The sequence below is a fragment of the Anser brachyrhynchus genome (assembly GCF_964034855.1).
Source record: "Anser brachyrhynchus genome assembly, chromosome: 24".
Lineage (NCBI taxonomy): Eukaryota > Metazoa > Chordata > Aves > Anseriformes > Anatidae > Anser > Anser brachyrhynchus.
The window spans coordinates 4,716,482-4,731,097 of NC_137717.1; the positions used below are offsets into that span (position 1 = coordinate 4,716,482).

General features: G+C 62.5%; 2 protein-coding genes across 21 annotated transcripts in view; both read left to right on the top strand.

The window, feature by feature from the left end:
• The window catches only part of LOC308182316 (CCN family member 2-like), a 43,312-nt gene extending 40,451 nt beyond the window's left edge, over positions 1 to 2,861 (top strand). The window contains 2 exon segments of the mRNA XM_080566728.1: positions 189 to 397; positions 598 to 2,861. Coding sequence (XP_080422854.1) covers positions 189 to 397; positions 598 to 909 — 521 coding nt within the window. The 3' untranslated portion in view covers positions 910 to 2,861.
• Positions 2,862 to 4,000: 1,139 nt separating this feature from the next.
• EPB41 (erythrocyte membrane protein band 4.1) overlaps positions 4,001 to 14,616 on the top strand; it is an 88,149-nt gene continuing 77,533 nt past the window's right edge. For 6 of the 20 annotated variants that reach the window (XM_080566670.1, XM_080566689.1, XM_080566690.1 and 3 more), the window contains exon 1: positions 4,078 to 4,193. Coding sequence is in view for 1 of the 20 variants with exons in the window: in XM_080566685.1 (XP_080422811.1) it covers positions 12,114 to 12,164 (51 nt within the window). In the remaining 19 variants the exon portion in view is untranslated. Of the gene's footprint in view, positions 4,194 to 4,554; positions 12,165 to 14,616 lie in introns of those variants that run through there. The other 14 variants (XM_080566656.1, XM_080566658.1, XM_080566673.1 and 11 more) reach the window with 11 other exon arrangements.

Here is a 14,616-nt window from a genome sequence, read left to right on the forward strand (position 1 = left end):
TCGCCTCTGTGCTCCTTCTGCCAAGAGCTGAGCGCCTCGTGGGGTGGGTCAGTGCCAGCTGCTCGCCTTTGCTCCTGTCCCTGAAGAGCTGGACCAAGCTGGGAGCAGCCACGGTTGTCTGCCCGGCTGTGTGCCACGCTTTGTCCCAAGCCCTGAACCTTGCCTTGTGTCTCTTCCTCTTGGCTCAGTTTTCAGGGAGGATCCAGCACGCAAGCCAGAGCTGAACAACGTGCAGGAGAACTGCTTGGTGCAGACCACCGAGTGGAGCGCCTGCTCCAAGAGCTGCGGCATGGGCATCTCTGCGCGGGTCACCACCAACAACCCCCAGTGCCGCCTGGAGAAGGAGACCCGGCTCTGCATGGTCCGGCCTTGCGACTTCCCCACGGAGAAGACCAAGGTACCGGCTCGGGGAGAGGGGACACGACACCGGGAGTGCCAGGGACCACCTGGTTAGCTGCTTGTAAAGCATAAGCCTCTCTTCTGGGGTTTGCTCCACTGTCTCTGTGCCTTCCTGCCCGGAGACAGACAGTGCGCAGGGCTAGGTGGGCCTTTTGTCACATTCCTGTTAGCCCACTTGTTGCTGCTCTCTCTCCCTAGAAGGGGAAAAAGTGCGTGCGGACCCCGAAGCCACGCCAGAGCCTCCACTTCGAGTTTTCGGGCTGCACCAGCACCCGTTCCTACCGGCCCAAGTTCTGCGGCAGCTGCACGGACGGCCGCTGCTGCACCCCGTACGTCACCAGCACCGTGGAGGTGGAGTTCCGCTGCCCCGAGGGGGACTTCTTCCAGAGGAAGATGATGTTCATCAAGATGTGCTCCTGCCACTACGACTGCCCCCGAGACAACGACATCTTCCTGGCCACGTACCACCGGAGGATGATTGGAGACCACGCCAAGACGGAGCGGCAGTAGCCCCCTGCGTGCCAGATCCACGGGCCGAGGTGTCAGAAGGGCTCTGCAGTGCTTTCGTGGCTGTGTCCCGGGACATCGCAGCCTCTTCCCCCTCTGTGAGGGGCTGTGCTCTTCACGGCAGCGCCGTTCGCCACCAGTGGTCCCGGTGGCTGTGCTGACAAGCCAAGGTGCCTGGGGGAACGGCCCCTCCTGTCCCAGGCTGCTGACCTGCAGCCCGTGGTTGCCCAAAGGTCAGCGAGGGAACTGGAAACAGGCTCGAGCTGCAAACTTGATCCATGTTCCCACAGACGAGACGGGAGAGCGGATCAAAGCCGCATGGCTCCAGCCTGTCTCCAGCTGAGAGCACGCTGGGTACAGTTCCCCGCGGCCGCTGGCCTGCCAAAACCGTGGCAAACCCAGAGAATGAGACGGGGGAAGTCCGGGAGGCCTGAGCTAGCGCAGGGCTCTGCAGCCTCTTTTCCAGCAGAGCGGGGCTCTGGTGGGTGTGGATGCGAAGCGTCTTGGTGAGGAAAGTGGTCCTGGCCCCGTGCTGAGCCTTTCATTTATTTTTGGCTAATTGGACCCAACAAGTTGGCAAAATCTCTCCCCCATCCCTCTGCCCACCTTTCCCCCTGCCACCTGCTTTCCCATCAGCAGCTTTGTTCCAGACCAGTTTGCTCCCGGAGAGGCCGGATCCTCCACTGGGTGACTTGTCCTACAGGCAGCTCCAGGCTCTTTTTTTTTTTTTTTCCTATTCAATTCCTTGTAGCCTCATGTGCCCATGAGGATGACAGCAGAGAGGCAGAAGGGAGCAGTGAGCTGTGCAGTGTCCTCGCAGGACAACGTTCCCCGTGGCTGGCAGCCTCCTCTCCCTGGTGCCTGTTTCAGACCCAGGGAGCTCTTCCAGCATGAGGTGGGGGTGAGCCAGGCTGCCTGTCTGAAGTGTGTTTCCTGGGGGGGCTGCTCCTGGCAGATTTTAGCGCAGCGAGGAGCGTTTCCGTGGTCCCAGTCTGCAGTCACTTCAGAAGTGGCTGGGGGAGCCGGGCTTTGCTGGCTTACGCATGCCCGGCGGGGCTGCGGCTGCGTTTCGGCTCTGGAGTCTGCTGCCTGTGGGTGAGGAGCTGGAGGAGCATGGTTCAGCTCATTCATCTCCCTGGGGAGTCTCAGGGGCTGGCGAGAGCAGTGCCTGGGTTTGTAAAGGGAGCGGGGCTCTGGAGTTAGGCAGGGCCAGGGCCAGTCCTTGGTGCTGGGGTTCTCCACGTTCCCTGCTCGCCACGGACCCGTGCTGAGCCTCGCAGCCGGTAGCGACCTGGGGCCGGCCACCGGTGTCCCCGTGAGCCCCCGGCCAGGCTGAGGCTGCCCCGTGCCTCTGGGCAGCTTCGTGATACCTGCCGAGGCCACCGGATGCATTTAGTCTGCTGATTTCAGCAGGAGCATCCAGGTGAGGGCCTGGCCTTGCTCCTTAACCCTTCCCTGCCTTCACCCTTCTATCATCACTGCAAGGAATTCCTGTCCCAGCCGGGCAGGAGCAGGGGCTGCGCTGCGGCACTGAGCCCTGCCCCATCACCGCTCCCGTTTTGGGGCAGAGCTCAGTGTCGGAGGAGAAACCGAGCTGCTCACACACCTGGCCACCAAAACGCCGCCACGAGGCCAGCGTCCTGCATCCGCCCCTCGCCCCTCGCTCTCAGCCTGCGGAAGCTCGCGAGCCTTCAGCCTCCTGTTAAGTGTAATCAGTTATAACTGTAAATAATTCGCAGGATTATTTCTGAGGTTGTTTCTTTCCTTTGTAAAGCTCTCTGTACAGTTTTTGTACCCTGTTATCACAACCTTGCTCGGGGCCTCTTTGTGATGGAGATTTTCCCCTTGCCCTCCACTTCGGGTCTTGACTTTTCTCCTGCTGTTTACACGGCTTCTGAGCGTAAAACTAAGCCGAGGCTGCATCTCCCTCGCCGCTAATAAATCTATTTTGTATATCCCTGGCAGCATCCCTCCGGGCATGGCCCCAGCCCCTGGACCTGCTGGGATCGGTGCCCTCAGGGCTGGCAGCAGAGGGGTGGGGGGCCCAGGAGGCGTCCTGTTCCCCCTCCCAAAACGCAGTGGTGCTGGGGGCAGCGTCACGGGCACCTGGGGGTCCCCAAAGCGTGGGTGCCGCTCTGGGGGTGACGAGCAGAGCCCGCCCTTCGCTGCTTAACGACCTGAAGCCCTTAATACCCGGTTAAAAATAACCCCGGCAGCAGATGTGAGCAGAAGTCGGCGATAACGGGGCCAGAACGCGAGGGGCTTTGTGGCGGCTTAGCGGCGCACGCGGCCGCTGGCTCTGCCCCCTCCCGGGCTCCCTCTGCTCCCTGGGGGCGAGCCCCCGGCGCCCAAACTGTGCGCCCTCGCTCCTGCTGCACCCAGCCTTTATGCTTTGGGATCCCAGGGAGGAGTTGCTGCCATGGGGGATTTTTTGTAAGGTTTTTTATTACCCCACTGGAAGCCCTGTGCCTCCGCCTCCCGAAGTGCCAGTGGGGACACCAGGGCCCCCTGGGGGCAGCACCCCCAGCCCTGGGGCCGCGCTCCCCGTGGGCAGGGCTGGGAGCGAGGTTCCGGAGGCTGCTGGGGTCGAGGCACCCAATGTGGCCTCCGTCCTCTGCGGCACAGTGGCAGCACGAGGCCACCTCCGGGGCTGTCCTGGGGCCCCGCCGCCCCTTATCGGCCCTTATCGCCCACTGCCTGCGTGGCCGCGATAACCAGGGCAGGGCCCTGGGTGGCTGCTGGGGATAAGGCAGGGTTTGGGGGGATAAGGCAGGGTTTTTGGGGGTCCTCGCCCTGCCGAGGAATGAGCAGCTGAGGCCGAGCCTTGGCCCCACGAGAAAACACACAGAAATCGCTAGAAATGAGCCCAAAACCTCCCCGAGCCCGGTGCCCTGGCAGAGGCCGGAGCAGGGAGGCCAACGCCGGGCCTCCGCGTGGGGAGGGGCCGGGAGGACCCCGGGGGAGACCCCGGGGGAGACCCCGGGGGGGATCCCCGAGCGCTCCGCTCCTTATATGGTTCGGCGACGTCACGGCGGCGCTCGGAGCCCCGCGCCCCTCTCGGGGACATCCCCCCCTCCCCTCGCCCCGTGACGTCACAGCGCCACCTGCACGCCCCGCCCACTGCAGCGCCGCGGCGCCGGCCCCGCCCCCCCGGGGTCGTGGGCGGGGCGTGCGGCGAGGAGGGGGCGTGGCCTGGCGGCGCGGGAAGGCGTGGCGCGCCGTGACGTCACGGGGGCGGGGCCGGCGGCGCAGGTGGAGGCAGCGCGGAGCGGAGCGGCCCCGGGCCGGTAACGGCGGGGACGGGGGGGGGGGCACCGGGAGGGACCGGGGGGTTCCGGAGCCGGGGGGGGGGGCGTGGGGTGCTCAGGGGGTGCCCTCCGTAGTGGGGGGGGGGGTCCCCGGTGGGACCGGGCAGGGCACGGGGTGGGAGCTGCGGGGGGGTCCCGGTGAGCACGGGGGGATTTCGGGGGTACCCCGGGGGTACCGGGGGGCAGCCCCACGACCCCCCCCAAACTCTGAGTCCCCCCCCGAGGGTCCTTCCCCTGCCCGGCTCCGGCTCCCCCGCGCTCCCCCCTCCCCCCCGTGCCCTCCCAGCCCCTGCCCGCAGCCGGGTGCCCGGTGCCCCCCCGGTGCCCCCCCGGTGCCCCCCCGGTGCCCCCCCGGTGCCCCGGTCCCTGCCGGGCTGCCCTAAAGCCCCGCCGCCCGGTTTGTCCCCGCGCCGGGCGCTTCGCCTCCCCGCTTCTCCTTCCAGGCCGCGCTGTCGCAACCCGGGGAGCGTGCGGCGGCACCGAGCGTCGCCGCCGGTCCCTGTCCTCTCCCCGCGTCCCGCCGTCCTGCTCGGCCCCGGTGCCCCGGTGGGGGCTCGCCGGGGCCCGTCGCTGTCTTTAGGGCTGTGTTGCAATGGGGGGGGTGTGCCTTGGCTCGCCGCTGCGCCGCAGCCGCCTCCGCGCCGCGGGGTTGCCGTACGCCCAGGCTCTCCCCCGGGGCCCAGGGCTCCGAGGCCGGCAGGGCCGGTGTCGGGGCGCCCGGTGCTGCGCGGGGACTGGGCGGTGCTGGGCCCAGCTCGGCACGGGGCTGGTGGCAGGAGACCGGTGCCGTGCCCTGCGTCAGGTCACGCTGCGCGAAGGGGCGCCTTGCCACAGGGCCGTGACTTGGCACGGGGCACGCTCGTGTCCCCCTGCACCAACGCGAGGAGAGCTGGGGGGGATGGCTGGGATGGGGAGGCCGGAGGGGCAGGAGTCCCTGCCAGCCCTCCGCTTTCCTGCGCTGAAGCAAGTTGGGGTCTTGCAAGGTGCTCCCCAAAACCCTCCCTGCCCTCCGCTACGCCCATCTTGAGGCTTTAGCGGAGGCACGGCCGCAGCTGAGAGCCGGGGCCGGTGCTGCTGCTCCCCTCCGTGTCCTCTTTCCGTTGGGTAACCGGGTTAGTCGTGGGAGTAACTTGCGACCGTGCCAGAGTTTCAGGTGACGCGGGGCTGAGGTTCCCTGCGCTGCGTAATCCTGCCTTCACCCTGCGTGTGCCCGTGGGTGCGCAGCTCCGCTGCGCCTGCCCGCCCAGGCAGAGCTTGGGTAAGTTGGGAGCGGGGCCTTTCCCCCCCTCGAGTGCGCGGCTCCTCTCCGAGTGCCGGATCCTGCTCAGACGTGTGCTTCCCCAGCTTAGCTCAGCGCCGCGGTCCCTTGTGTTCCTCACCCGACGCGGGGCACGTGCTGCTTCTGCGAGTCGTGATGGAAACGGGGAGTTAGCGGCAGCGAGAAGTTCCTCCGCGCATCCAACTCCTTCCCCGTGGCTGGGCTCGAGCTCTTCTGCCTGTGGCACGAGACGCCCCCGGCTGCGCTCTGTGCCTTCCCTTTCCCTTAAGAGCATCTCCAGGCCTTCTCGAGAGGGTTTGAAACCCTGCCGAGACGGAAAGTGCCTTCTCATCCGCGGCGGGGCCGCTCTGCGACGTGATCGGAGCGGCCGCCGCCTCCCGGCGCGCAGCCTGGCTGCTGCGGGAACTGCCTGCGAGCAGCGGCGCCGTGCCGCACATCCCCGGCCGGCACTGGTCGCTCGGAGGGCGAGCGGTGTCAGTGGTTCTCCGAGACAGAGGTCGCAGATCAAATACCCGACAGCTTTTTTCTGAGCTTCATCTGTGGCCGTTCCCCGGGAGGAGAGCGGGCTGCTGACGGTCCTTACCCCGCAGGGCAGCATCCCGCTTTCGGTGCGGGGCGGTTTTAACTTTGCTGCACGTTCCCAGCTGGCTGTGGGAAGAGGCTGAAAGCTGCGGGTTTGGGGTTAAAAGCAGCTCTTGGCCACGCTGGGTGCCGTGGGCTGGAGGTGTGGGAGCTGCCTGCAGCGTGATTCAGGAGGGGGGATGGACTCACCCACCACCACCTGGAGGCTTCCCGCTCAGCGTGCTGCCCAGAAAGGCTCCGGATCCGCCAGCGGTCCCTTCTGTGCGTTTTGCTTCCTCCAGTGACTCGTGCAGGGCTGAGTCAGGCCTCGCGGGGAGGTGCTGCAGCCTGCTCGCTCAGCTGGGACCCGTGCAGGGGCAGCTGGCCCTGGGGATGTCCCCGTGGTGCAGCCTCATGTGCTGGCTGCGAAGCCAAGGCTCAGCTCGCAGACCCCGCGGTCCCTTGTGCCCTGAGCGTCGGGACTGAGCCACCCTGTCCCGTCCCATCAGGGTGGGCTCCGTGGGTCTCTGTGCCCCAAGGCTTGCAGGGTCCATACGAAGCGGCCGGCCCGTCTGCCTGCTTTTCCCCACTAGAGGCTGCTGATGAACAGAACATTTTCTTTCCCCGGCTCTGATGGAGCAGCGGGGGCTTGAGTTTGCAGGGCCGAGCGGGTGGCGGCTGCCCGGAGCATCCCGGCCTGGGCTTTCCTGCTGATTCACCCTGGAGATGCGGCCAGGTCTGGGGCATGTCTGCTCCCCCGCCAGGCCCACAATAGATCTCCGCACTTCATTAGGTCTCAATTAGGCAAATGCATGGGGTACGATGACATTGCCGGGGGGACGCGGAGCCGCAGCTGATGGGATGTGCGGCGCGGGGATGCCAGCTCCGTCCCTCTGCCTCGGGGGTGCCTCCGGGCTTCTTCCCGCTGGTCGTGGCAGGGCGCTGAACGTGCGGTGAGCTGAGCCTTTGGGTTGTTTCCCGCAGGATGTGTGCAGCGATAACCGCTCACCCCTCCAGCATATCCCCGCTGGCGGAAAAGCCGAGGGTTAGCTGCGTGTCGGGAGGAACGCGTCGCCCCGGGCGCAGCGCGGCGGAGCCACAGAGGAGATTCTTCTTCCAGGGCAGCTCCTTGGGACCTCGTGCTTGGGCAGGCTGCTAGGAAAGCAAACCCAGACCCTGGGAAGGTGATTAACTACGTAACAATTACACGTGAAACGAAAGGTGCCGCTAGCTGCGGTGGAAGGTGCCCGAGCACCCGGGGCGGGCGTTGCGCGAGCCCCCGCTGCGGGGCGAGGGCAGCGCGGTGCCAGCTGGCCTCGGCGCCGCTTCCCCGGCAGTGGCAAGGCAGCGCTTTACATAATCTGGCACTTGCAAAACAAGCTCGAAGGCCTGGAAAATCCTCCTGCTATTGTTGCTGCGCAGAGTGTGCTAAACTTCCTGGTTTGGTCTGCAGGTCTGATTATTTTCTTTCTTTTTTTTTTTGGGACTGCAATGGGGAGAACTGCCCTTAGTGGAAAGGAAAGGGCGTTTGTGGCGTTTAATCCGCGCCTGCTCCTTAGATGAAACTATTTGTGTTGCTCACAAGAGGTTTTGAGCAGCTGCTCGCAGCTTTATAGGGCTGCAGAGGACTCTTCGTCTATCCAATTAGCATGGTTTGTCTGCTGTCCCCTCCCGATACCCCTGGAGAAAAGCCCGAACCATCGGCCGTGCCTGCGGAGCGCCGGGAGCGGTGCACGCACACGCCCCAGCTGGGCCCCCGTGCTGAGGCTGGTCGGGCGCAGAAGGGGCCAGGTGAAATGGGTTTGCGTTGCCCAAGCCTCCCCCTGCTGTCCCGGGAGAGGGAAGGCTCTGAAGCTGTCCCTCGCTGGGGGTTTTGAGGTGGAGAGGTTGGAAGGGAGCTTGGAAAGCGACCCAGCCCCGCTCCAGCCCGCGGGCTCGGCGGCGCCTGGCCCCTCAGAAGTGCTTCAGGCTGCAGGGCCTGCCCCTGCTCTTCCCTTGGCTCATCCTAAAGCCCTTTGCCAACACAAATAAAGCTTCTGACGTCCTCTGCGCTGTTCAATTAAATTAATGAATCCTATTAAAATGTTCTCTGCTCCTGTTTGTAAACGGGTGACTAAGGAACCGGCGTTTCCCTGCAGCTCCTGAGAAAGCCTTGTTTGCTGGCGAGGAATGAGGTTAAGTTCTTGCTGGTCCGCTTAGCAAGAGGCAGCTTTTGGCATCCCGGTAAGCAGCAAAACAGGAGGAACCTAGGCCTGACGGCACAAACACGTCCCCTGAGCAGAGGCAGCCTCTAGCTCCCCTCGTGTAGGTAATTACATCTGGCCACGCTTGACCTGAGCGGGATTTGAGCAGGAGGCGTGAGGCTGGCCGCGTGCTGCGAGTCTCCGGAGTGACCCCGCTGCCACGGCGGTGGGTTGGAGGTGTTGCAGCCTCCTGGGAGGTGCAGAGCAGCTCGGGGCTTGCTCACAGCCTGGCGAGCCTGGTATCGGTGCTGAGCCCTGCTCGGCATGGCCGGGAGCCGCGGTGGACCAGTGCCCGGAGCATCGTTGCAGCCCTTAGCTGTTAAAGCAGCTGCATCAAAGCATTTGAAGGCTGCCTCCGCGAGCTGATGGTTTCTGTACCTGCTCTCTAAAAGTCCTTGGGGATGGGGTAAGCGTTTCTTGGCATTTCAAAACCCAGGAGAGCTCTCCCCCTGCATCAGGAGCTCGTACCAGGAGCGAGTCGCCTCCGTGCATCTGCACGAGCTCAGACACTGAACACGCAAGGAGCAGAGGCAGGAGCTGGCCCGGCCCCGCGCCGCATTGGGCTGGGACGTGACTCGGTGCGGCCGTGTTGGTGCTGTGCTGGAGGCGCGCGTGCCGTGGGGGTAAGCCGCTCCCGAATGGCGCGGGTCGGCCTCCTCCAATCTGCGGCTGCGAGGCCCCGCTGCGGGCTGGCAGATGGGGTCGGCGCCGCCTGGGGATTTCCTCGGATGCAGAGTGGAGGCTTTTAATAGAAAACGCGGTTGTGTGAGCCGTTGCCTGACCCGAGAGCTGCCCCTGAGAAATACTGCCTGGCGGCTGGGCGAGAGGTCCGCTCCTTCCTGACTTTTCGCCTGGTTTGGAAGAAAAATAAAATAGGGTTCGGAGCCGTCGCTGGGGATGGCAGCGGGCTCAGGAGCGGCGTCCCCGCCGGAGGCAGCCTGGCACACGTTACCCGGATCAGGAATGCTGCTCGGCCCCGCGTGCCGGTCCGATCCTTGCCGGCTGTGCAGTGCTGACAGATTGCTTCCAGGAACGGCGGCGGGGCCGCTGTGGGTTTCCCTCGCTGCCTGCTGCCAGCCCGCAGCGCCCCGTGTCCCGGCGGCGGGGAAGCCCTCGCGGTCGCACGCGGCTCCCGGCGCCCTTTGATCCACCTGAGCTGGCTTTTGGTGGGAAAGCACAAAGAGAGCCAAGCGCGGGACGGGTCCGTGCTCCTTTTTCCTGGTGCCGGTGCTTTTCCCCCACTGCTGCAGCAGGAGGCAGATGCGGTTCGGCAGCTGCCCGGCTCTGGCGGTTTGCATCTCGCTTCCCCTGCAGCCGCCTTCGAATTTCCCAGCTCTCTGGCCCCCGTGCTGCCGAATTTGGGGCTGTTGGCAGAGCTCAGCAAACCTCGGTGGCTGTATCCCAGCGCTGCACCTCCAACCACCTGGCAGCGCTGGGCTGGATGAAGGAGCTCATTTGCGCGGGGCTGTTAATTCTCTGTGTTTTAATCTCCGCGACCATCTGTGTTCTTGCCTGGGCCGGGGAGACGGGAGCTCTTGGGATTTATTCCAGGAGGCGAACGCGGAGAGGACTGTTTATTCTGCGTCTGTTGAAAACTGCCCCGGGTCAAAGCAGGACAGCCTCATTAGCTCCGGGAACAGTTGTTCCCGCACCTTCAGGCAAGGAAGCCTCCGTGTGGCAGCGTCTGTCCCCAAAACGCATTTACTGAAAATGAGGGTCTTCACGAATGCTTTCCGGTGAGGCTCCGCGATGGTGCCTAGGGGGCTGCGAGGTCCCTCCAGGTCAGGCTGTGTTGGTCTGGGGAGAGGCAGCATGCTGAAACGTCTCCTGGCCACCCTAAAAGCCCAGCCCCGGGCCGCAGCAGCCTCTGGGGTGTGAGCCTGCCCCTCCGGCGGGTGCCGCATCCCTTGCCCCGGTGAGCACCAGGGATGGAGCTCGGCTTTGGGCTTTAGGAGCTCCTGCTGAGACCGAGCTCCTCAGACAGCGGTGCTCGCCCGTAGCTCCGAAACCAGGTACCAGTACCTGTAGGTGGGCTGTGGCAGCCTCTCCAAAGAGACCCGTGCAGGCTGCTGCTGCCGCCAGAAGCTTTTTAGCAAGCAGCGCCTGAAGTCTTCCTCCGTTTGGGTTCTCAGGTTGTGGGTTGAGGCTCTGCAGCTGCTTGCAAGAGCCCTGGCCAGGCTCCTGGTGACCGCGGGCCCCGCGTGCGGCACGGGCAGAGGCTGCTGCAGGGCCCGGCTCTGTCGAGGAACGCCCGTCCCGTGGGGCTGCACGGCCTCTGCTGGGGCTGCCGCCGACACACGAACCCAGAGGGAACGATCCCTGCCCTGTAATTAAGCTCTTCTGCTCCTGTTCGCCGTGCTAATGAGCAGTCTCGCGGATGTGCTCCTTGCAGCCGCAGCGCTCTGAGTCCCACGTGTGGCTTGGAAACTGGAGGTGGCTTTCGGAGAGACATCTGCAGGGGGCGAACCCAAATCTCCATCTCCGTCCCAAATCGTGCGGGCTGGGAACCTTGGATTTGAAAGGCTTTTCCCTGAGTGTACCTTAACGGACTGCACCCTTGTGTGCTGTAAATTTCTCTGCCAACGTACACCTTGCCTCTTGCTGTGAGGAAAACCCTTCCTGCTGGCGGGGCTGGGCGAGGTGGAGGTGTTTTCCCAGCCTTCAGCTGAAGGGCCGAGGCTGCCTCTTGAAAGGAGAGCTCTTCTTCACCTGCTCGCCAGGCTTTCCACACCAATGGATAGTAACTCTTAAAAATAAACCCTTAAGAACAACCAGTGCCCAGGCTCCAAGTCCTCCTGTTCCAGCTGTTGGGGGCCTTCAGTCTCGCTGGAGATGTCGGCCCAGGGACCTTCAGCATCGCGTGGCGGGTGTGACGTCCCGTGGACACATCCCAAAGGGCAAGCACGAACTTACGCGTGTCCCTCTGGCGTGGCATCACGCTGAGCATCCATGCATGCCGTGAGCTCTGCCGTGTGCGCCCGTGTCAGTGCACCCGTGTCTGAGCAGCTCCCCGGCCGGGCTGTGCTGGGGGGCCGAGGACCGAGCCACATTTTGGAGCCCCTCGTGGGCCCTGGCGTGTGCCGCCGGAGCGCGCAGCCGGGCTGGCTGTGGCTGAGGGACCCGTTGCTCTCTTGGATCTCTTCATTTAGTTAATGATCCTTTTGTTGAGAGGATTAGGGTTTAGAGGCCTCTGGCAGAGCGTTAATTAAATTAGGTCTGTGGGTGTTTTGTTGAGTTTTTAAAGCCCACTAGAGGGCTCAGCTGAAGCCCTTTGGAGCTGGGGCCGGAGGCACGCTGTGCGTCCACCCCCTGCCTGGTGAGGTCTAAAAGAGAAGTTATGCAAGGCTGGAGGAACTGGACGGCCCCAGAGAAGCCGGTCTGCAGCCTCGGCCAGAGCTCTCCCCTTCTCCAGCTCGGCGGTGCCGGGGCCGTGCTGTGCCACCCCCTGTGCACCTCCTGGGGCTCCCAGGAGGGCGCCGGACGCAGGGCGTCAGCGTCACCGCTCGCTGCATTATCAGCGTTAAGTAACGCCCGGCTAACTTTTTTTTTTTTTTTTTTTCCCCCTTCCCTGCTTCGTGTTTACATTTCTAAGAAGTGGCCCAACGTGAACGTCCGGTTCCACCTTCTGTTCTGGGAAAAGTCAGACGCTCAAGTTCGTGAACGCGAAAGCTGCCGCGGCGCTCGCGTCGAGTACAAGTGTGAGCACTTGCTGGGCGGCTGGGGGGGGTTTTCTGGCGTGTTTGGGGGTTTCCGTGTTTGGCTGGAACTGCTTATTAACCGCTGTCTCTTCTTCTTTCTCTTCCATACGCTGCCCCCATGATGGATTGTGGTGCCTCACCGTGGTCTGCCCGGCTGCCTCGTCTCTGGGTAAGTACCTGCTTCGTTAGAGCAACGAGGGGAAGCAGCTGAAAGGAATCACTTCGGCTTAACTAACGAGCCCACTTGTTCCTTCCGTCTTAAACTCTACAAATCACTTGGGCTTAAATAATGAACCCACTTGTTCCTTCCGTCTTAAACTCCGGAGTGTTGTTTGTTAACAAAGAATGGGGCTTATCGTGTGTGTGTACCTGCATGTGTGTTAATGTTTTGGGCACCGAGAAGCGTTTCATATAGCGATTTCCAGGCTCTTTGTAGGATGTAGAAGCCCCCAGCAGCAGTTGTTCTTGCCAGCCTGGCCTGCTGGGCGCTGACCCAGTGCCGGCAGCACGCTAAGCACCAGCAAGCGAGGAAATGGAAGTGAAAATTGTCCTGGTAGTGGAAAGCAGCACTCGCTGTTTCTCCCCAGATTCCTCCTGAGAGCTGCTGATGGTAAATCTGTGCTGTGGTTGTGTAAGAGACTCTCCGAGGGCTGGAGCCCAGCGCTGGGCTGGCTCCCCCTCTGCAAACCTGCAGATGTGCGTGGCTTCGCAGGGTACAGAGAGCAGCCCGAGGCGCTTCTGGCAGGAGAGGAGGGGAAATGCACGTCGAGCTTGGAGCGGTGGGCACTGATGTTTGCGGCAGGCATTCACGGGGATCTTTCTCTGCGTGGGGGAAGATCATCTCGGTGGGGCTGATTCCTGTGGCTTTGCAGCAGGGGGTTGGTGCCTACCCCCGCACCTGGCTGCGAGGTGCTGTTAAAACCTAAAATTACAAAATAAGGTGGGCGCGCGTGGAGGAGGAAAGGAAGGAGCCGCTTTGGGTAAAGCTGGTTCTCTGGACGCGGTGAGATTATCTCTGGAGACTTTCGAAGTTTTTAACTGACTTCTTCTTTCAGAAGTGCAAAATACCCTACTGCTAAGCTTCCCCCTTCCCTGTCTGCCTTCCCCCACCCCTGGTTGTATCGCCTCCTCTCCCAGCAATGGGAAGGACTGCCTGTGTGCAGAGCAGCCCTGCTCCAGCCCCGCCGCTCGGTACGCTGCCAGTCACTGGTGAGACTTGAAGGGAAGGCAGGGAAGGTGCTGGGAACAGATTGCTTTATTCTTAACTCAGCATTATTACACCATGCCTCACAGGGGAGGGCAGGAGATGAATCAAATCCAAGTATAAACCTGTTGTTCTTACCCAGAAGTAAGTGAAGCACTATATTTAGAAGCCGAGTGGCTGTCTCCTGTTCTGAATGAGCTGTTCTTTGCTACCGAGCCTCTGAGAGAAGGGTAATTAATTAACCGGAGGATCTGCCTTGATCAGAGGTGCCGAGCTCCCCTCCAACCCCCGAGCAGTCATTTGAATGCAGAGCAGAACTCCCCCGCACAAAAGGCTTACCTGCGGGCTGGCTTCGTGCTGGCCAGGAGCTGGCACCTGGGGCAACACGCAAGGGCTCTCTCGCGCGGCTGTGACTGCACCAGGGGACACCGGGGTCTTCCTCCACCGTGGGCAGACCTTCGGGACACGGTCAGCACAGTGTGACAGCTTGCCAGTACCTCGCAGCTGTGTTTTTTTGCTCGGGTCTGCCCGGTTTACCTACTTACCTGCAGCAGGACGTGGTGAACGCAGCGCCGTGCGTGCGTCTCGTCTGCCCTGCGTAAGAAGCGCAGCAGGGACCGTGCGGGACGGCACTGCTACTGCAGAGTTGTTTGAGAAGGCAAAGCTCTGACAAATACAGTGTCCTTGATGGTTGGTGCGGGGTGAAGCTGATTCTGGCCCTGTTCTGGTGTAGATCTCTGCGTGTGAGCGGTGAAAGACCTTGTCTCTGGTCAGGGGTGAATTCCTTCCCTGGGGAAGGCTGGTAACCTGAACAACCCCTGCTTTGCTCTCCCCAGAGTAGTCTCACGGTGAGTTTTGTCTGTATGAGCAGTCTGTTGCTCACCATGTACTGCACAGAGGGCAGAGGCTTTCAGCATCCCTGCTGCTTATAAGCTTTTGGGGTTTTGACCCTGATAGTGGATGAAATCTGCTGCTTGGTGAGTGCTTGGTCTTAATCTTGGTCAGCAAACAAGAAGGCCAAGTGGCACTTTGTTAGAGATGGCAAAGATAAAGGTTGTGTGGTCCGGTTTCGCTGGATCAGGGATAGCCCTGACCTGCACCCAGCAGAGAAATCAGCCGGCTCAGGTTGCCTTTCCATCTTTAAGCCTGGCTTACCTCTGAGGTAAAGGTAAAATGCATGGCAGCTGTAGTGAGGGAATCTTCTCTCCTGGCCTGATGAGAGCGTTGGACATTGGTCCTAAAAGTAACACACCAGCAGCCTCCGTGAAGCTTCTTCCGTGCTGCGAGAAGCTGGAGGGCAGAAACCATGAGAAAAATGCTGAGGATGCGAGTGCAAGAGGAGCCTGCGATGTCTGAGGCTGTGTGCTTGACCTTCAAGCTGAGATTCACATACCTTGCCATCATTTGAAGCCTGTCA